The 21,862-nt window shown below is 44.0% G+C and overlaps 1 protein-coding gene across 1 annotated transcript in view; it reads left to right on the top strand.

Annotated features, from left to right (window-relative positions):
- Window positions 1-21,862, top strand: part of DOCK7 (dedicator of cytokinesis 7) — a 3,076,229-nt gene that overhangs the window by 1,044,259 nt on the left and 2,010,108 nt on the right. Inside the window, exon 13 of the mRNA XM_044085545.1 lies at window positions 6,222-6,315. Within this exon, the coding sequence (XP_043941480.1) occupies window positions 6,222-6,315 (94 nt within the window). The remainder of the gene's footprint in view (window positions 1-6,221; window positions 6,316-21,862) is intronic.

The following is a 21,862-nucleotide window of genomic DNA, read 5'->3' as shown; positions in this document are numbered from 1 at the left end:
CTCAGGGGGGGTTCCAACCAAGGACATTCTGGAGGCAGCTACATGGAGTTCAGTGCACACCTTTACCAAGCACTACAACCTTCCTTTATACTCAAAAACCAGAGCTGGTTTTGCCACTGCAGTACTGCAGGGCATCCTAGCTTCGCCTAACCCAGTTTAGTACCAGCCACCCATCCATAGCTTTGGGATTCAACCCAAGTGTGATGACTGCAGCAGTATAATACGATGAACATAGTACAGTTTTGTACCTACCATAAATGTAGATGTTCGAGTGTATATACTGCTGCAGTCCAGGTTACCCTCCCACCATCCCTTCTACATACCAGGGTGTTAGTTATAGCTCCATGTTCATCAGTCAGTTGGATGCATGTCTATATGGTGTATTTGCTAACAGCTAGTACCATTGTTTATCTATTAAGGTATTTTTGCATAACTTTTGTATTGCCTTCCTAGTTGGGGGCACCTGACATCTGGGGCAAGAAAAACTGAAGAAAATGGCGTCGGCTGCCTCTTTTATACCCCTGTCGCACTGACGTCAGGGAAGAAGCGACGACAACCGATGCCGGACCAAGGTTTTGGGATTCGGCCGACTGCGGGACCGCCTGACGACAGGATAACCCAAGTGTGATGACTGCAGCAGTATATACACTCGAACATCTACATTTATGGTAGGTACAAAACTGTACTTTTCTGCTCTCATGGACATGAGAGCTATTCAAAGAGTACCACAGCAAGAACAGGGACAAGGATTTTACTCAAGACTTTTTCGGGTATCCAGAAAGGACAAAGCCTGGAGACCAATACTGCACCTGTCAATCCTAAATACTTTCCTGGATGTTCCAACATTCAAAATGTTGACACTGCAGCAACTTCTACCCAGAAGGCTTGGCTAGTTACTTTGGACCTCAAGGAAGCATAACTGCATGTCTCAATCAGACAATCTTGCAGAAGATACCTCAGATTCATAGCTGGCTCAGTGCATTACCAATTCTCTGCACTGCCCTTTGGCTTATGTACTGCGCCCAGGGTCTTCACAAAATGCCTGGCACCAGTAATTGCATTTTGCAGACAAAAAGGAATTCAAATATATCCCTACTTGGACGGCTGCCTTATTCAAGCAGAGAGCAAGGACATTCTACTAAAGCATCTGGCGTTTGTAAAAAGATTACTAATTTGCCTAGGGTACACAGTAAACAAAAGGAAATCAAAACTAATGCCCTCTCAAGAGATAATATTCCTGGGTGCAAGCTTAAATACAACTGCCCAGATGGCTTATCTCACGCCAGACAAGCAAAGGCAACTGACTCATTACTTTCAAATGATGGCAACAAAGACCCAGCTCCCTGCAAGAAAAATTCCGCAGGCCCCGGGCTTCATGGCATCCTGCATTCTACTAATTCCATATGCAAGACTGCATATGAGGAAACTACAAAGGTATCTAAAAAGTGTTTGGACTCAACATTGCCACAGCCTGGAAACACTAATAACTCTAATTCCCTGCCTGCAACAGGAGTTTCGATAGTGGGCACTGGCCTGTCACCACAACAAGGGACAGCCTTTCACCTTACCCACAGCCAGGCAGAGAATAACAACAGATGCATCGGATTATGCCTGGGGGGCACACATGGCAGGAAAATGTATTCAGGGCACGTGGCCCAAGGAACAAATGCATCTTCACATCAATCAAAAAGAGATGCTAGCTATACAGAATACCCTGACAGCCTTCAAGGATCTACTACATCCAGGACAACTGTTACTGAAAACGGACAATACCACAGTTATGTGGTACATAAACAAGCAAGGGGGCACACATTCCTACCCCCTCTGCAGGCAAGCCATGACTTTGTGGAACACAGCACTGACCTATCAAGTACATCTGCAGGCACAATTCCTGCCAAGAATGAAAAATACACTGGCAGACGAACTAAGCAGAAATTTCATGGATTCTCACGAATGGAAACTAAATCCACAGGTCTTCAGCATGATAACAAGGAAATGGGGACACCCAGACATGGATCTTTTTGCCTCCCCTCACAACTGCCAACTACAGAGATTCTGCACAAGAACTTATCACTCACGAGCATGGAATGTGGATGGCCTGTCATTCAGCTGGAAAACCCTGACAGTTTATGCCTTTCCTCCACTGCCTCTTCTTCCCGAGGTGCTCCTAAAAGTCAGACAAGATAAGCCAAAAATGATCCTGATTGCCCCAGACTGGCCACGCCAGCACTGGTACGCAATCCTAAAGAGCTTGTCTCAAGGCCCAGCCTGGCCTTTACCTCAAACTCCTCATCTTCTGACTCAACAAAACAATCAGATTCTGCACAGTCAACTCAGAACCTTAAATCTGGCTGCATGGCAGATAATATAGCCACTCAGACCACACCTCTCTAAAGCTGTTATGGATGTCATTTTAGAAGCCAGGAGGCCCAGCACTAGGAAATCTTATGCAGAAAAATGGAAGAGATTCTGTGCTTGGAACCAGGCACAAGGACTCGAACCACTTGTTCCAAATATACCTTAGATTTTACAATACCTAACTGAGATGCTGGACAAAGGCCTATCCTTCTCATCAATTAAGATCCATGCCTCTGCCATTTCAGCTCATTACAATACGGAACCTCCTATTTTCTCTCATCTACTACTAAGACAGTACCTCAGAGGGGCAAAAAACATAAGACCCCCAAGGAGAGCACCAATACCTACTTGGGACCTCAATTTTGTTTTAGAAAAACTCACACTGCCTCCTTTTGAGCCAGCCAATACAGCTGATATAAAATTCTTATCATGGAAAACTGCTCTGTTCCTAGCAATAACTTCAGCAAGAAGAGTCTCAGAGTTACAGGCATTAATAGCAGTGGAACCTTTCATCATTTTTCATCAGGACAGGGTCTCTCTAAGGACAAACCCAACATTTATGCCAAAGGTACTATCCGGTGTGGCTCTTAACCAAACCATTCATTTGCCAACATTCTATCCAAATCCCCAGAATAAAGGGGAGAGACTTCTGCATGCTTTGGACATGCACAGACCGCTACGATTCTACTTGGACAAAACAAAAGCTTTCAGAAAAACTGAGCAGCTGTTTGTAGCTTATGCTGCAGGATCACAAGGAAAGCCCATCTCAAAGCAGACTATTTCAAAATGGATAGGACACTGCATTCGCTTCTGCTATTCACAACATGGCAAATCAGTGCCTAAGGGCATTAGGCCACATTCTACCAGAGCAGAAGCCACTTCAGCAGCCTTCCTCAGAGTACCAACCAAGGACATTTTAGAGGCTGCAACCTGGAGTTCAGTGCACACTTTCACCGAGCACTACCACTTACCTCTCTACTCTAAATCCAGAGCAGGCTTTGCCACTGCAGTTCTGCAGGGCCTGGTAGCCTCTCCTAATCCTATTTAGGCCCAGCCACCCAACCTCAGCTTTGGGATTCAACCCAAGTGTAATGACTGCAACAGTGAAACACGATGAACATAGTACAGTTGTGTACCTACCATAAATGTAGATGTTCGAGTGTATTCACTGTTGCAGTCTAGGTTACCCACTCACCATCCCCCTTTTCTTTGCTGGGACTTTTCTGTACTTCTCTATTCTATACAACCTATGTGATGTATTTGCTTGTAGATGAAGGAAATGTTTATTTTGGTACATACATGCTTTTTGGTATAATTTTTTTCAGCCTACCTATTTGGGGGCACCTGACATCTGGGGCAAGAAAAACTGAAGAAAATGGCGTTGGCTGCATCTTTTATACCCCTGGTGCACTGACGTCAGGGAAGAGGCGACAGCAACCGACACCGGACCTAGACTTTGGAATTCTGGCCGACTGTGGGTAGCCTGCCAGCAGGATAACCCAAGTGTAATGACTGCAACAGTGAATACACTTGAACATCTACATTTATGGTAGGTACACAACTGTACTTTCTGTGGATTCGGCTTCTTGGGCTCGAGATACTGAAATTTGAGATTTCGGTATTTCGAGCTTCTGAAGGGAACCCATAGATATATATATATATATATATATATATATATATATATATATATATATATATATATATATATATATATATATGGCATCCGGGACACATGCTCGACTAGCATATGTCTGAATCACAAAACATCGAACACACATACACGAAAGCGCTTAACATTGACAAGCGATTCCATGTATGTGTGCCTGTTTCGTAGATCGGACTAAAGTGCAGGTAAGGGAAAATTCCCTTTTCCCCACTGTAGTGTGATCTTGGAGTGAGAATAATAAAGTAGGAGGGGGAGTGTGGGTGGTGCAGTGAGGATAAGCCCCTCTGCAGAAACGTAGATTTTTTTTTTTGAACTACACATACAAGGAAGCTCTTTTCGATGTTAAGCTCTTTCGTGTATGTGTGTTCGATGTTTTGTGATTCGGACATATGCTAGTCGAGCATGGATCCTAGACCCATATAAATATATATATATATATGTGTGTGTGTGTGTGTCTGAGTGTGTATGTGCACACAGTTTCAATGCCAAGATTAATTAGGGAGAAGATTTCTTCATTGTCGGTATCGTACCCTTTTCTTGTACATGTTCAGTTTGCAGAATAAAATAGAAAGCATCAGTACTAAATACATAAAGAACCTTTCCTGAAATCATGGAGAACTACCACAATTCTCAGTTAGTATGACTAACCATGGGAACAACATAACACCATATATATTTTTTTTCTTACTGTTCAAATGTCAAAAATTCCACGCAGTGTTCTTGAAGTAAATGAATGTTCAGAATTCGCAGATGGATTGGTATAAGTTCTTTCAGTTGCTGTGCCTTTTTCTTTGTCCTAACGTTGATGTATACCATGCCATATTCTAAGGAAACTAAACCTCATTAAAATGTAATTATTGGGGTCTGCTTTAAAATTTTAATTTTGTGGTATTGAATAAATCTGTTAACAGAAAGGACTGTAGGACACTGATGGAGGCTTTATGCTAGCATTTATAACCTCTGGTAATTGCACAGTATTTTACATTTGCCTGTGAGAAGGCTTTCAAATTTCAGTGGAGTGCAGTCCCAAAGACTGTACAGTATGTCAGCTCAACCTGTATAGGTTAGTTTTTTGAGTGTTTGCAATCGTCATCTGAGTATAAAAGGGAGACTTTTACGAGAGTTTATAGACAAATTGTATGTTGTATTAAGAAGGTGTATCCCAAATGGAGCTATGATATTATCTCACAAAGTTACAAAGTCTAAACTTCATTTGCTAGCCTATTAATACTATATTATGTAGCAATTCACTGCATAGGGGTACTATAACTCTACAAGACTTTATTCCATGCCAGTACCTGCAACAATTTTCCTTTATTTCACCTTTAGTATGTAACAAGTTTTTGTTTTATGCCTCAGCTTTTTATCCAACAATTTCTGTTGACTGGTAGAGAATATAATACAAGACAAAATTACAGTAGTAATCTACAGCAGTGTTAAGCTTCCCTCTGTTACTTCCTTTTGAAGATTTGTACTTGGTTATTGTTGTTTCTTTATAATGCTGTGACACTTTTCCATTTTGACTATATATGTTTCATATTTATTTCCCACCTTAGTAGTTTGCTAGGCACTTGCTGTTGTTTATACACTCAAGTTACCTTTTATATATTAAAATCCTTGGTGCTGGGCAGCACTGGAGTATAGTCACCAGATGCATTTTGTTCCTCTTATGCTTACTGTTTTATCCCTGTACTGTATTTTCTTATCTGTTGGATACTTATCTAAGTATCATATAATTCTGCTAAGTAATCTGTACATCATTGAAGTCTGGAGTTTATTCAGTGTATTGTACAAGTGCTTATTAGAATTGGAGTTTGCGTGCCACAAGCACACTTCTCTGTGGGGTTCAGGCTTGAAGAATCAGAAAGATGAAAATAACTTAGTTACAATGAAGTGTCATACCACCCACCTGAGTATCTAGCCTGCTGAAATTTGTGTTCATTCCTTACAGGGAACAGAGAATGTTCAGACAAAAAATAGTGCAGAAAAGATGTGCAAACTGAATTGTTACAATTTACTGTTACAGCAACTCTTCTTTTATAGCTGTTGTGGTAATTACCTTAAATTGATATTCTTTTTGGTTTATAGTCACATGACTGCCTAAAACTGGTAGACGTAAGAATAAAAAGAAAGAAAAATGTAACAAAGACAAACTTGTAACTGGGTGTTAATATTTAGTTCTTTGTGTGGATTTTAGGAAGGGGATCGACTGAGTGATGAAGATTTATACAAATTTCTTGCTGACATGAGAAGACCTTCTTCTGTTTTAAGGAGACTAAGGCCAATCACAGGTAATTAAGATTTTGCTTATTTTACGGATTATGGTGCCAACATGTGAAATATTTAACAGGTTGCACTAATTCAATATGTTTACAATAAACATTTGTGTAGATAAGTTTGTTACTAACTTTTGTTTAATTTCCTTATTTTGTTAGTCGCCTTGATACTGGAGTTTAGACTTAACTTCATTATAAGAAATAGTGTTTTCAAGACAACAGATGCTTTACATACATACATACATACATTCATACGTACATTAAGATTGGGTTTTGGATTATAAATAGATTTTTGTGTGAAAAATAGATGTCCAGAAGAATTTAAGGTGATTTATTGACATCCATTTTGAGAACACATAATAGGTCGTCATAAACCTTTGTAATATATGGGGACTTTTCTCTGCATATGGATTGTAGTTCCCATTAAATAAGGCTGCGTGACAGCTGTTCATGTGCCAGCTTTTAAAACTGCTGGTTGATTTAGCTGTACCCTTTAACTCTGACTGCCATTTGTGTGGCAGTGCAAGGTACATTACAGCTATGAAAGCTACTGTATGTATTTTATGTGAAGTTTTGGTAGCTACCATCTGTTTGACAGGACAAGTCTCATATCAGAACCTGGCTGTAACAAGTTTAATAGGTGAGGATGTTCATCGTGTTATACTGCTGCAGTCATCACACTTGGGTTATCCAGTCGTCAGGCGGTCCCGCAGTCGGCCGAATCCCAAAGCCTTGGTCCGGCGTCGGTTGTCATCGCTTCTTCCCTGACGTCAGTGCGACAGGGGTATAAAAGAGGCAGCCGACGTCATTTTCTTCAGTCTTTCTTGCCGCGCGGTGCCCGAAGCAGAAGCAGTTCGCAAGTGCCGGTCGGCCAGCTCCTGAGATTTTCGAATCGAATTTCAGCCCGAAGTCTTCTCTAAAGCTAAGTACCCCATTGGGGAAACTTTTCTTGCCTCAGACTGATGTCAGACAAAGTTAATAATTGCATTTCTTGTGGGAAGCAAATACCTCATAAGGATTTTCATTCTTATTGTATTCCTTGCCTAGGCCCAGACCACGACGTCTCTGGTTGTCGGTTTTGTGCTAGGTTCAACAAACATACAATTAAGCGTCGGGCAGATTTCGCCCAGGCAGAAAATTTAACTATAGCATGCCGTCGGAGCAACCGACATCAGCAATGTTTAAAAAAATGCAAGGATAAGGACAGACAGCCAAGGCCAAGACCAGTTACCGAGGCCTCAGCCAGGCCTGACGCCGGTTCTCCGGTTTTCAGCGAGGCGCCTATGCAGCCCCTGACTACCGCTGATTCAGAAATTCTGACGGCCTCCCAGACGGAAGCAGCTGGGCCTCAGGAACTGGTTCCACCTCACCCCTCGGACGCCAGCCCTGATGGTGATCCGGAAATTTTGGATAGGCCTTCGGTTCCTGAAGGTGTCTTCAAACCGACAACTATCTCTACTAAGTCTTATGCTAAAGCTCCCTTGAAAGTTAGGAAGCCGAGTCCACACACCCCCCCACAGGCCCCTATGCCTAAAAAAACAGATGCTTAAGATGGCTGAGGATTTAATTACCCTTATCAGGGGATCCCAACCCCCACCTGACAAAAGGCCTAGACTGGAGGAAGATTATCCTTCCTCTGACCAGGCATCCATTTCCTCAGGCAACTCTGAGGACCAGGATTACTCCTTCCCTCCTTATGAAGACTCAGATGCTGAAGAGCCCATTCCCTCTGTCTCCCCCGCTGAAGACCACTCTTTTGGGGAAACTTTACACACCTTGAGGGAACACTTCCACTGGGAAGGTCAAGATTACTCTGACTCTAAGTAAAGACTCTGTGAGTTTCTTCTTCCACAGCATAGACCTCTAGCAATTCCTCCAGTTTTAGACATTTTGGATGATGTTTATTCCGAATCTAGTCTAAACCCAGATTCCTTACCTCCAGCACCAGCTAAACCAGACAGATACTACCGAGTTCTTGATACTCATAAGTTTCTGTATAAAAGTCCTACTGCAGACCCAGAAACCATTTCCCAGGGTCCCAAAGGGGTTAAGGCCTTTACTGCTAAGAATCCACTTCCTTCTGAAAGAGATTTCAGAGCATTAGAAAGATGGGGAAAGAAAGTGTATACCTCTGCCACTTTGGCCATGAGGGCCTTAAACTGCCAATTCCACATGCTAAAATACCAGCAGTACTTGATTACACAGTTAAAACAGAAAATGATCCCTCAGACAGATCAACCTGATTTCAAAGAGATGCAGGATTTGCTGCATGCAGCAGAACAGGTGGGAAAGCATACCTTACAGTGTGGTTTTGATTCATTGGAAGCCTCATGTAGAGCAGCTGTCACAGGGTCTGTAATACGTAGGCATGCTTGGCTTAAAGAACAAGCCTTACCAGAACATGTCAAAGCAAAGTTATTGGATGCTCCATTGCAGAAAGATGTGTTATTTGCTGTCAAAGCAGAGGAAGTTTTAAAGAAAATGGAAGAAAAGGCAAAATCTATGCAAACAGTTAAAGATTTCTTACAGGTACATCCTCCTCATTTCAGCAGAAACTGGCCATCAAAAAACTGGTCCTTTCCTGCATCAGACAGACCCCAAAGAGGTAGGTACAGACGCCCAAAGGGCAGAGGCCAGCCACAAGGTTCTTTCAGGCCTAGACAATGGGAAACAACATCTCAAAGAGGGGGAGACGAAAGATCTCAACCCTTCAGGAAACAAACACAATGACTTCCCTCTTCGCCTGCCAAGCAAAATTGCCCTGGCAGCACCTTTGGGAGGAAAACTGGCTTTATTTCCACAAAATTGGCACATCATAACAACGGACAAATGGGTTCTGGATATTATTACCCGAGGCTACAGATTTCATTTCCACACTTTACCACGGATGAGAGGCATGCCAAATCTGCCTCCAAACCAATGGGCAGAGGCACAAGCGCAAATTTTGTCTCTCATGGATATGAAAGCAATTCAAAAGGTACCTACAAAAGAGCAAGGTCAAGGTTTTTACTCAAGACTATTTCTAGTCCCAAGAAAGGACAAAGCCTGGAGGCCCATCTTAGACCTCTCAATTCTAAACACGTACCTGGAGGTACCCAAATTCAAAATGCTCACACTTCAGCAGCTTCTTCCCATGCTGGGCAAGGAGTCTTGGCTGGTAACATTGGACCTCAAAGAGGCATACCTGCATGTCCCTATCAGACAAGATTGCAGAAGATACCTCAGATTTTTGGCAGGTACAACACATTATCAATTCTCTGCATTGCCCTTTGGCTTATCTACTGCGCCCAGAGTAATTACGAAATGCCTGGCATCAGTAATTGCATATTGCAGACAACGAGGAATACACATTTACCCATATCTGGACGACTGCCTGATCCAAGCGGACAGCAAGGACATTCTATTACAGCATCTGGCATTTGTAATAAAGCTGCTCAGTTGCCTAGGGTACACAGTAAACAAAAAGAAGTCAAAGCTAATACCCTCGCAACAAATAATATTCCTGGGTGCCAGCATAAATACAAAGGCCCAGATGGCTTTTCTCACGCCAGACAAACAACAACAACTGACTCAATACTTCAAAAAGATGGCAACTTTTACCCAGCTCACTGCAAGGAAAATCCTGCAGGCATTGGGGTTCATGGCATCCTGCATTCAACTACTCCCATATGCAAAGCTGCATATGAGGAAATTACAATGGTACCTGAAAAGTGTATGGTCTCAACACAGACACAGCCTCGAATCAAGTATACCTCTCATTCCATGCCTTCAAAAAGAGTTCCTATGGTGGGCTCAAACATGTCAAATAAACAAGGGTCTTCCTTTCGTCTTACCTCCAGCAAACCAAACTATGACAACAGATTCTTCAGACTATGCCTGGGGAGCACACATGGCAGGACAGTGCATACAGGGCAAATGGTTTGCAAAACAAATGCATCTTCACATCAGCCAAAAGGAGATGCTAGCTGTGCAACATGCTCGGACAGCCTTCAAGGACCTCTTGCATCCAGGACAACTACTAATAAGGACAGACAAAACCACAGTGATGTGGTACATAAACAAACAGGGAGGAACACACTCCTACCCTTTATGCAGACAGGCAATGACCTTGTGGAACACAGCATTGACTTACCAAGTAGAACTGCAAGCACAATTCCTGCCAGGAAAGGAAAACATATTGGCAGACGAATTAAGCAGAAATATGGCAGATCCTCACGAGTGGAGACGACACCCACAACTATTTTCAATGATAACTCAAAGGTGGGGATGTCCAGACATAAATCTATTTGCCTCCCCCAACAGTTGCCAACTACAGAAATTTTGCACAAGGACTTATCACTCCCTAGCCTGGAAAGTGGATGCACTATCATTCAGTTGGACAGCATTGACAGTCTATGCCTTCCCACCACTACCTCTATTGACCAAGGTATTATTGAAAGTCAGATCAGAGAGACCACAAATGATCCTCATTGCTCCGGACTGGCCACGCCAGCACTGGTACCCATTACTAATGAACTTGACTCACAGCCCTCCATAGATCTTGCCTCAATTCCCACTACTGCTGACTCAGAAAAACTCTCTGATACTTCACAGCCAGCTCAGAACTTTAAATTTAGCTGCATGGAGAATACCTTGAACTATCAATCAACGCTTCTCTCAAAGGACGTCCAGAATGTCATTTTGGAGGCCAGAAGGCCCAGCACCAGAAAAACTTACTCAGACAAATGGAAAAGATTTTGTGCATGGAACCAGGCTAAAGGCCAAAATCCTTGGATACCTAACATTCCTCAAATACTGCAATACTTAACTGAGATGCTACACCAAGGCCTTTCATTCTCATCCATTAAGATCTATGCTTCAGCCATTTCAGCTCAATATAATACAGATCCTTCTATTTTCTCACACCCTTTACTACGGCAGTTTCTCAGAGGGTCTAAGAATATAAGACCCCCCAGAAAACCCCCAACACAGCTTGAGACCTGAACTTCGTTTTAGAAAAATTAACACTGCCTCCTTTCGAACCAGCATTCTCAGCAGAACTACAATACTTGTCTTGGAAAACAGCTTTGTTGCTGGCTATTACCTCATCACGCAGGGTCTCAGAACTACAGGCACTTATGGCAGTGGAACCTTTCATCATTTTCCATCAGGACAGGGTCTCTTTACGAACTAACCCTACCTTTATGCCAAAAGTAGTATCCAGTGTGGCTTTGAATCAGACCATTCATTTACCCACCTTTTATCCAAACCCCCAGAATAAAGGAGAGAGACTCCTTCACTCTTTGGACATTCACAGACAGCTACGTTACTATTTAGATAAGACAAAGACCTTCAGAAAAACTGACCAACTCTTTGTATCCTATGCTGCAGGTTCACAAGGAAAGGCTATTTCAAAACAGACCATCTCCAACTGGATAGCACATTGTATCCGCTTTTGCTACTCACACCATGGGAAAGCAGTGCCTTTTAATATTAGGTCCCATTCTACCAGGGCTACAGCAACCTCAGCAGCCTTTCTCAGGGGGGTTCCATCCAAGGACATTCTGGAACCAGCTACTTGGAGTTCAGTGCACACCTTTACCAAGCACTACCACCTTCCTTTATACTCAAAAACCAGAGCTGGTTTTGCCACTGCAGTATTGCAGGGCAACCTAGCTTCGCCTAACCCAGTTTAGTACCAGCCACCCATCCATAGCTTTGGGATTCAACCCAAGTGTGATGACTGCAGCAGTATAACACGATGAACATAGTACAGTTTTGTACCTACCATAAATGTAGATGTTCGAGTGTATATACTGCTGCAGTCCAAGTTACCCTCCCACCATCCCCTCTACATACCAGGGTGTTAGTTGTAGCTCCATGTTCATCAATCAGTTGGATGCATGTCTATATGGTGTATTTGCTAACAGCTAGTACCATTGTTTATCTATTAAGGTATTTTTGCATAGCTTTTGTATTGCCTTCCTAGTTGGGGGCACCTGACATCTGGGGCAAGAAAAACTGAAGAAAATGGCGTTGCCTTTATACCCTGTCACTGACGTCAGGAAGAAGCGACGACAACCGCCGACCAAGGCTTTGGGATTCGGCCGACTGCGGGACCGCCTGACGACAGGATAACCCAAGTGTGATGACTGCAGCAGTATATACACTCGAACATCTACATTTATGGTAGGTACAAAACTGTACTTTCTTGCATGTGAACTTTACGGTAATAATGTTGATGTTCATCGTGTTACACTGCTGCAGTCATCACACTTGGTTATCCTGCCGTCAGACGGTCCTGCAGTCGGCCAGAGTTCCAAAGTCTTGGTCCGGCGTGGTTTCTGTCGCTTCTTCCCTGACGTCAGTGCGCCAGGGGTATATAGTATGCATCCAACGCCATTTTCTGTAGTCTTTCTTGCCGCGCGGTGCCCGAAGCAGAAGCAGTTTGCAAGTGCCATTTGGCCGACTCCTGAGATTTTCGAAGTCGAATTTCAGATCCGAAGTCTTCAATAAAGCTAAGTACCCCATTGGGGAAACCTTTTTCTTGCCTCAGACCGATGTCAGAAAAAGTTAATAATTGTATTTCTTGTGGGAAGCAAATACCTCATAAGGACTTCCACTCTTACTGTATTTCATGCCTAGGCCTTGATCACGATGTCACTAGCTGTCGGTTTTGTGCTAGATTTAACAAACGCACTATAAAATGACATTTTGATTTTGCTTTACACTACTTTGGCCGAAGGTTCAATTATACCATGCTGTCGGATCAGCCAACAACCTCAATACCGAAAAAACGCAAAGACAAGGATAAAGACAGGCATCCGAGCTCCAAAACCGACGACGAAACCTCTTCTAGGCCAGTCGCCGGTTCGCCAGTCCTCAGTGAGGCGCTTTCGCAGCCCCTGACACCTGCTACCTCAGAGCCACAGGCCGCTTCCGACTCCTACATGGAGACATCTAGGCCACGTGGAGACATCTAGGCCTCTGGAAACTCAAGGTATTGGGCCTACGGAAACTAATCCCTCAGATGGGTCTGGAGCCGCTGAGCAGGCATCGGCTTCTGAGGGTGTTTTCAGACCTTCACAACTTACCATAAAATCAACAGCCAAGACAAAAGTACCATTAAAGACAAAGAAACAAGTACAGCATTCTCCTGGACAGTCCTCCATGCCTAAGAAAACAGATGCTTAAAATGGCCGAAGACCTCATCTCTCTAATCAGGGGTTCCCATCCCCCTCCTGAGAAAAGGCCTAGGCAGGATACAGACTATGACTCCTCTGATCAGGTTTGCATTTCCTCTGATTCCTCTTCAGACCAGGGATACTCTCTACCCCCGTATGAGGACTCTGATGCTGAAGAATCTATCCCTTCAGCCTCACCTCCTGAGGATTATTCTTTTGGGAAAACGTTACATACCATGAGGGAACATTTCCATTGGGAAAGTCAGGATTACTCTGAATCCAAGAAAAGGCTCAGGGATTTCCTCTTATTGCCTCAGCACAGGCCCCTGGCTATTCCGCCTGTGCTAGATATTGTGGATGATGTGGTTTCTGAATCCAGCTTATTTCCTGACTCTTTACCCCCTGCTCCCAGCCAAGCCAGATAGGTATTATAGAGTCCCTGACTCTCACAAGTTTCTTTACAAAAACCGTTCTGCTGATCCAGAAACTATTTCCCAGGGTCCAAAAAGGGGTTAAGGCTTCCATTGCGAAAAATCCAGTACCCTCTGACAGAGATTCCAGAGCTTTGGATAGATGGGGGAAGAAAGTATACACGTCTGCAACTTTAGCAGTAAGAGCTTTAAACTGCCAGTTTCACATGCTTAAGTACCAACAATATTTAATGGCTCAGTTAAAACAGAAAATGCTTGCAAGCTCAGAAGCTCCTGATTGTAAAGAAATGCAGGATTTATTGCATGCAGTTGAACAGGTGGGAAAACATACTCTGCAATGTGGTTTTGGTTCTTTAGAGGCCTCTTGTAGAGCCACAGTTACAGGTTCTGTTATTCGAAGACATGCTTGGTTAAAAGAACAGAGTTTACCTGATCATGTTAAGGCAAAATTATTGGATGCTCCTTTACAGCATGATACCTCGTTTGGTGTTAAGGCAGAAGAGGTGTTAAAGAAAGTGGAGGATAAAGCTAAATCTATGCAAACAGTCAAGGATTTCTTACAGGTACAGCCACCTCGGTTTAATAGAAATTGGCCAACAAAGAATTGATCCTTTCCAGTGTCAGACAGGCCACAGAGAGGCAGATACAGACACCCAAGAGGCAGATCTCAAAACCAAGGCTCAAACAGACAACGACAATGGGGTACCTCAACCCCAAAAGGAGGTGAGGACAAGTCTCAACCTTACAAGAAACAGTCACAATGACTTTCCTCTTCGTACGACAAGCATGTCTCTTTTGGAAGCCCCCTTAGGGGGAAAACTAGCACTTTTCTCTCAAAACTGGCAAACAATCACCCGAGACAAATGGGTTCTAAATATTGTGTTGCAAGGTTACAGATTCCACTTTCATACTTTACCAAAGCTAAAAGGAATGCCAGACCTGCCACAAAATCAATGGGCAGAGGCACAAAAACAAATTTCAGCCCTCATGGACATGAGAGCTATTCAAAAAGTACCACAACAGGAACAAGGACAAGAATTTTACTCCAGACTCTTTCTGGTCCCCAGAAAGGACAAAGCATGGAGGCCCATACTAGACCTTTCAATTCTGAATACTTACCTGGATATTCCGAAATTCAAAATGTTGACATTACAGCAGCTTCTACCCATGCTGGGCAAGAAGGCTTGGCTTGTTACTCTGGACCTCAAAGAGGCATACCACCATGTCTCTATCAGACAAAATTGCAGCAGATACCTCAGATTCAAAGCTGGTACAATGCACTACCAATTCTCTGCACTGCCCTTTTGCTTATCTACTGCGCCCAGGGTCTTCACAAAGTGCCTTGCACCAGTAATTGCATTTTGCAGACAAAAAGGAATTCAAATATATCCATACCTGGACGACTGCCTCATTCAAGCAGAGACAAAGGACATTCTTCTACAGCATCTGGCGTTTGTGAAAAAGTTGCTAATTTCTCTAGGGTACACAGTAAACGAAAAGAAGTCTAAACTAGTACCCTCACAGCAGATTACATTCCTGGGTGCCAGCTTAAATACAATGGCCCAGATGGCTTACCTCATGCCAGACAAACAAGTTCAACTAACTCAATATTTTCAATTACTAGCAAAAAAGTCCCATTTCCCTGCAAGAAAAATTCTGCAGGCCCTGGGATTCATGGCATCCTGCATACTACTAATACCATATGCCAGACTGCATATGAGGAAATTACAATGGTAACTAAAAAGTGTTTGGACTCAACACTCTCGAAGTTTAGAAGCAGTAATACCAATGATTCCCTGCCTACAACAGGAGTTTCGATGGTGGGCACAGGCATGTCACCTAAACAAGGGTCAGCCTTTCACCCAACCTACAGCCAGGCAAACTCTAACAACCGATGCTTTGGATTATGCCTGGGGAGCACACGTGGCAGGAAAATGCATTCAGGGCAAGTGGACCACAGACCAGATGCATCTTCACATCAATCAAAAAGAGATGTTGGCTGTTCAAAATGCCCTAACAACTTTCAAGGACCTTCTACATCCAGGACAACTATTACTAAAGACAGACAACACCACAGTAATGTGGTACATAAACAAGCAAGGGGGCACTCATTCTTATCCCCTATGCAGGCAAGCCATGACCTTGTGGAACACAGCTCTAACGTACCAAGTTCACCTGCAAGCACAATTCCTGCCAGGAAAGAAAAATACTCTGGCAGATGACTTAAGCAGAAATATCATGGACCCTCATGAATGGAAATTGAATCCACAAATCTTCAGCATGATAACGCAAAAATGGGGATGCCCAGACATAGATCTTTTTGCCTCCCCACTGAATTGCCAACTACAGAAATTCTGCACAAGGACTTATCACAAACAAGCATGGAAAGTGGATGCTCTTCAGTTCAGCTGGAAAAACCTAAAAGTGTATGCCTTCCCACCACTGCCTCTCCTTTCAAAGGTACTCCTAAAAGCCAGACAAGAAAAAACACAAATGATCCTGATTGCTCCAGACTGGCTACGCCAGCACTGGTACCCTATCTTAAGGAACTTGGCTCAGGGCCCACCATGGATTTTGCCCCAAATTCCACATCTTCTGACTCAACAAAACAATCCGATCCTGCACGGTCAGCTCAAAACCCTAAACCTGGCTGCATGGCAGATACTTTAGTCAAACAGGCAACACCTCTCTCTAAAGCTGTTATGGATGTCATTTTGGAGGCCAGGAGGTCTAGCACCAGGAAAGCTTACTCAGAAAAATGGAAGAGATTCTGCGCCTGGAACCAGGCTCAAAGCCTTGACCCTCTTGTTCCAAACATTCCTCAGATTTTACAGTACTTAACTGAGATGCTGGACAGAGGCCTATCCTTTTCATCAGTTAAGATCCACGCCTCTGTCATTTCAGCATATTACACCACGGATCCTCCTTTATTCTCTCATCCCTTACTAAAGCAGTACCTCAGAGGGGCTAAAAACATAAGACTGCCCCGGAGAGCACCAACACCAACTTGGGACCTCAATTTTATTTTTGGAAAAACTGACCCTACCACCTTTTGAGCCAGCCAATACAGCTGATCTAAAATTTTTATCATGGAAAACAGCTCTGCTCCTGGCAGTGACTTCGGCACGAAGAGTCTCAGAGCTACAAGCATTAATGGCAGTGGAACGTTTTATAATTTTTCATCAGGACAGGGTATCTTTAAGGACAAACCCTACCTTTATGCCAAAGCTGGTATCTAGTGTGGCTCTTAACCAAACCATCCATTTGCCAACTTTTTATCCAAACCCCCAGAATAAAGGGGAGAGACGTCTGCATTATTTGGACATACACAGGCAGCTACGCTTCTACTTGGACAAAACAAAAGCTTTCAGGAAAACTGAACAACTGTTTGTAGCATATGCTGCAGGATCACAGGACAAAGCTATCTCAAAACAGACTATATCCAAATGGATAGGACACTGTATTTGGTACTGCTATACACAGCATGGAAAATCAGTCCCAAATAACATTAGGCCACATTCCACCAGGGCAACAGACACTTCAATAGCCTTTCTCAGAGGAGTACCTACCAAGGAAATTTTGGAGGCTGCAACTTGGAGTTCAGTGCACACCTTTACCAAGCATTACCACATGCCTCTTTACTCTAATTCCAGAGCAGGATTTGCCACTGCAGTTCTGCAGGGCCTCATAGCCAATCCTAATTCTTTATAGACCAGCCACCCAGCCTTAGCTATTGGATTCTACCCAAGTGTGATGACTGCAGCAGTGTAACACGATGAACATAGTACAGTTTTGTACCTAGCATAAATGTAGATGTTCGAGTGTTCACACTGCTGCAGTCCAGGTTACCCTCCCTCCATCCCCTCTGAACCAGCTAGACTTATCTATACCTTTCTATCCTATACAACCTTGGGGTGTATTTGCTGGTAACTGAAGGTATTGTTTTTATTTTATATGTATATTTTTTATTAGCAATATCTATTGCCTACCTACTTGGGGGCACCTGACATCTGGGGCAAGAAAAACTGAAGAAAATGGCATTGGATGCATACTATATACCCATGGTGCACTGACGTCAGGGAAGAAGCGACAGCAACCGACACCGGACCAAGACTTTGGAACTCTGGCCGACTGCGGGGACCGTCTGATGGCAGGATAATCAAGTGTGATGACTGCAGCAGTGTGAACACTCGAACATCTACATTTATGGTAGGTACAAAACTGTACTTTTCTCATGTTTAGAACTTGTTCGGAATACTTCATCTATTACAAAACATTAGTTTAACAATTGGCATAAGCTCTGACTTACAGCCCAGGTGACCTGGGTTTGATTAATGGTCCAAGCATCTGAAGGAACTGGTTTAGGGAACGGAGGAATGACATAGGTCTACCCGATGTTCTTCGTGTTTCACTGTTGCAGTCATTACATTTGGGTTATCTGCTTGCAGTAGCCCTCAGTCGGCCTGATTAACAAAGTTTTGGGTCCTGCGTTGGTTGCTGTCCCTTCTTCCATGCCGTCAGGTCGTCAGGGGTATAAAACATGCAGTCGACACCATTACATCAGTCTTTCTTGCCGTGCGGTGCCCGAAGCAGAAGCAGTTCGCAAGTGCCGGTCGGCCGACTCCTGAAATTTTCGTTTTCAAGTTTCAGAACGGAAGTTTTCAACTAAAGCTAAGTACCCCGTTGGGGAAACATTTTCTTGCTCCTTACCGATGTCAGTAAAAGTTAATAATTGCATTACTTGTGGAAAGCAAATACCTCACAAAGATTTTCATTCATACTGTATTCCTTGCCTAGGCCCTGACCACGATGTACCTTGCTGTCGGTTTTGTGCTTTATTTAATCAGCGCACTATCCGTCGTCGGTATATTTTCGCCTCTAAATATTTTGGTTCTCGGTTTAATTATCCGGAAATGTCGTCTGTTAGCCATCCTACTACCGGGATTCCAAAAAAACACCAAGATAAAGACAGAGACAGGCCGCCGAGGTCCAAAACTGCAGACAACACTTCTCCCAAGCCAGTTGCCAGTTCGCTGGTACTCAGTGAGGTGCTTTTGCAGCCCCTGATACCCAGTACTTCTGATTCGCAGGCCTCTACTGAGACCCATTCGGAGTCTGGTATGCCGCGAGATGCTTCAACTGTGGAACCTGCGGATGTCTGCACCTTGGATGGGTCCAGAGCCACTGTGCAGGCACCAGCTTCTGAGGGTGTATTCAGACCTACGGACTTGCATATTAAACCAACGCCTCCTTCATTTAGGCCAAAATCTCGAACCATGCCTAAGAAACCAACGCCCAGGCCGCATGCTCAGGCCTCTATGCCTAAAAAACAAATGATAAGAATGGCTGAAGATCTTATAACTCTAATCAGGAGAAGCCAACCTTCCTCTTCTAAGAGACATAGGACTGAAGTTGTTTATGAATCTTCTGACCAGGATTCTGATTTTTCTGATTCTTCTGATGATCTGGATTTGCCCTTATCTACATGTCCTTCAAGGATGCATCTGCAGTCCTTACAGATGGGTTGTCCTGTCGTCAGGCAGCCCTTCGGTCGGCCGGATTCCAAAGTCTGGGTCTGGCCTCGGCTGGTGTCGCACTTCACCCGACGTCATCTCTGCTGGTCTTCGGGTATAAAGGCATCAGCCGACGCCATTTTCCTCAGTCTTTCTTGCCGCATGGCGCCCGAAGCAGAAGCTGTTCGCAGTGCCGGTCGGTCAGATCCAGAGATTACTACTACCGAATACTACTTCAAGACTTCTAAAAGCTAAGTACCCGTTGGGGACTCTTTCTTGCCTCAGCCGATGTCAGAAAAAGTGAATAACTGTTTAACTTGTGGGAAACAAATACCTCATAAAGATTTCCACTCTTACTGCTTACCTTGTTTAGGCCCAGACCACGACGTAGCAGCTTGTTTAGCCTGTGCTTCCTTCAACCGACGAACGCTTAGGCGCCGGTCGGAGTTTGCTGAACAGTTTTTCGCTCAGATTTTGCGTACATTATGCCGCCGGATCCTCCGACTACTCAAATTGTTAAGAAAGCGCAGAAAAGGACCGACACTCGCGGTCCGTGGTTTTGGCCGAAACCACGGTTAAGCAAACCGCGAGTGTCTCGGTTTCAGCCGAAACCGAGCAAACGGGTCAATCTACAGCCGAATCCATGACTACTACCGAGGCCCCTTCTACCCTAGTTGAATCGGCCTCTGAAGTTTTGCCTACTAATGTGGTTTCTCTAGAATTATCGGACACCATCCCTTTGGATGTCTCTACCCCAGCACGTGGTGCTGCTAGGCCTCCTGCAGCCATGTCTATAAAGGCCTTTGCCAGGACTAAAGCAGCCAAAACTACTAAGTCTGTGCCTGTTAAGCCCCCCTCTCTGCAAACTATAGACCAAGGCTACAGGTTTCATTCCACACCTTACCAGTAAAAAGACAGGCCCAGTTCCAGTTCCCAAATGCTTACTCTGGCAGAGGATCTCATCTCTTTAATAAGGGGATCCCAATCTCACCCAGACAGGGCCTCTCAACCTCCAGAAAAGAGACCTAGAGCAGAGCCCCCTGAGCCAGTGTCCTCAGATGACTCTTCTGATGATACAGACAATACATCTCATCACCACTTATACAAGGCTCCTTTTGCAGATCCTGAGACTATCTCCCAGGGGACTAAGGCAGTAGCTTCGACAGGAATGCCAAACCTACCACCAAATCAAAAGACAGAAGCTCTAAAACAAATAGCTCAATTAACAAAGATGAGAGCTGTGGAAAGGGTACCACCTACAGAACAGGGCAAGGGATTTTACTCCAGACTCTTCCTAGTACCAAGAAAAGAGAAAAGTTGGAGACCTATTCTCGACCTGTCCGCTTTAAACACATTCATCATTGTTCCAAAATTCAAAATGCTGACCCTACAGCAACTTCTTCCCATGCTGGGCAAGGAGTATTGGCTGGTAACTCTAGATCTCAAGGAGGCATACCTGCACGCCCCCATACGACCAAATTGCAGAAGATACCTCAGATTTCTTGCAGGATCAGAGCATTATCAATTCTCAGCATTGCCCTTTGGCTTATCTACTGCCCAGAGTGTTCACGAAATGCCTGGCATCAGTAATCGCTCATTGCAGGCTTCAGGGAATCCAAATTTATCCATACCTGGACGACTGCCTGATACAAGCGGACAACAAAAGCAAGCTGACACAAGACTTACAAAGAGTCATTTGCTTACTACAAGCCCTGGGATACACAGTCAATTTAAAAAGTCAAGACTGATACCATCCCAAACAAGAACATTCTTGGGTGCAGAATTGGACACAGTAAAACAGATGGCATTCCTAACTGCAGAAAAACAAGAACAACTTCCTCTTTACTTCTTGGCATTAACAAAGCAGAACAAACTAACAGCAAGGAAAGTACTGCAGGCCTTGGGCTTCATGGCATCCTGCATAATCCTGGTCCCCATGCCAGACTGCATATGAGAAAGCTACAGTGGTACCTAAAGAATTTATGGTCTCAACACAGGCACAGCTTAGAAACCAAATACCACTAATCCCATGCCTGAAACAAGAGTTCCTATGGTGGGCTCAGGCATGCCAGTCAAACCCAGGTTTGTCCTTCCACAACATTCAAACAAGCCAAACCATCACAACGGACGCCTCAGACCTCGGCTGGGGGCCCCACATGCTGGACAAGTGCATTCAAGGCTTATGGACTCCAGATCAGCTGCACCTGCACATAAATCAAAAAGAAATGCTGGCAGTAAAACTAGCAATCCAGAATTTCAGACCATTCCTCAAAGAAGGCCAATTGATGATAAGGACAGACAACACCACAGTCATGTGGTACATCAACAAACAGGGAGGCACTCATTCATACCCCCTATGCCGAATGGCTCTGGACCTATGGAATACGGCTCTGAGCTACAACATTCAGTTACAGGCAATATTTGTACCGGGAAAAGAAAACATCCTAGCAGACAT

Source organism: Protopterus annectens, chromosome 10.part0 (genome assembly GCF_019279795.1).
Source record: "Protopterus annectens isolate FY-2018-M chromosome 10.part0, PAN1.0, whole genome shotgun sequence".
NCBI lineage: Eukaryota > Metazoa > Chordata > Ceratodontiformes > Protopteridae > Protopterus > Protopterus annectens.
The sequence above is the reverse complement of the archived record's forward strand: the minus strand, read 5'-3'. Positions and strand labels throughout refer to the sequence as shown.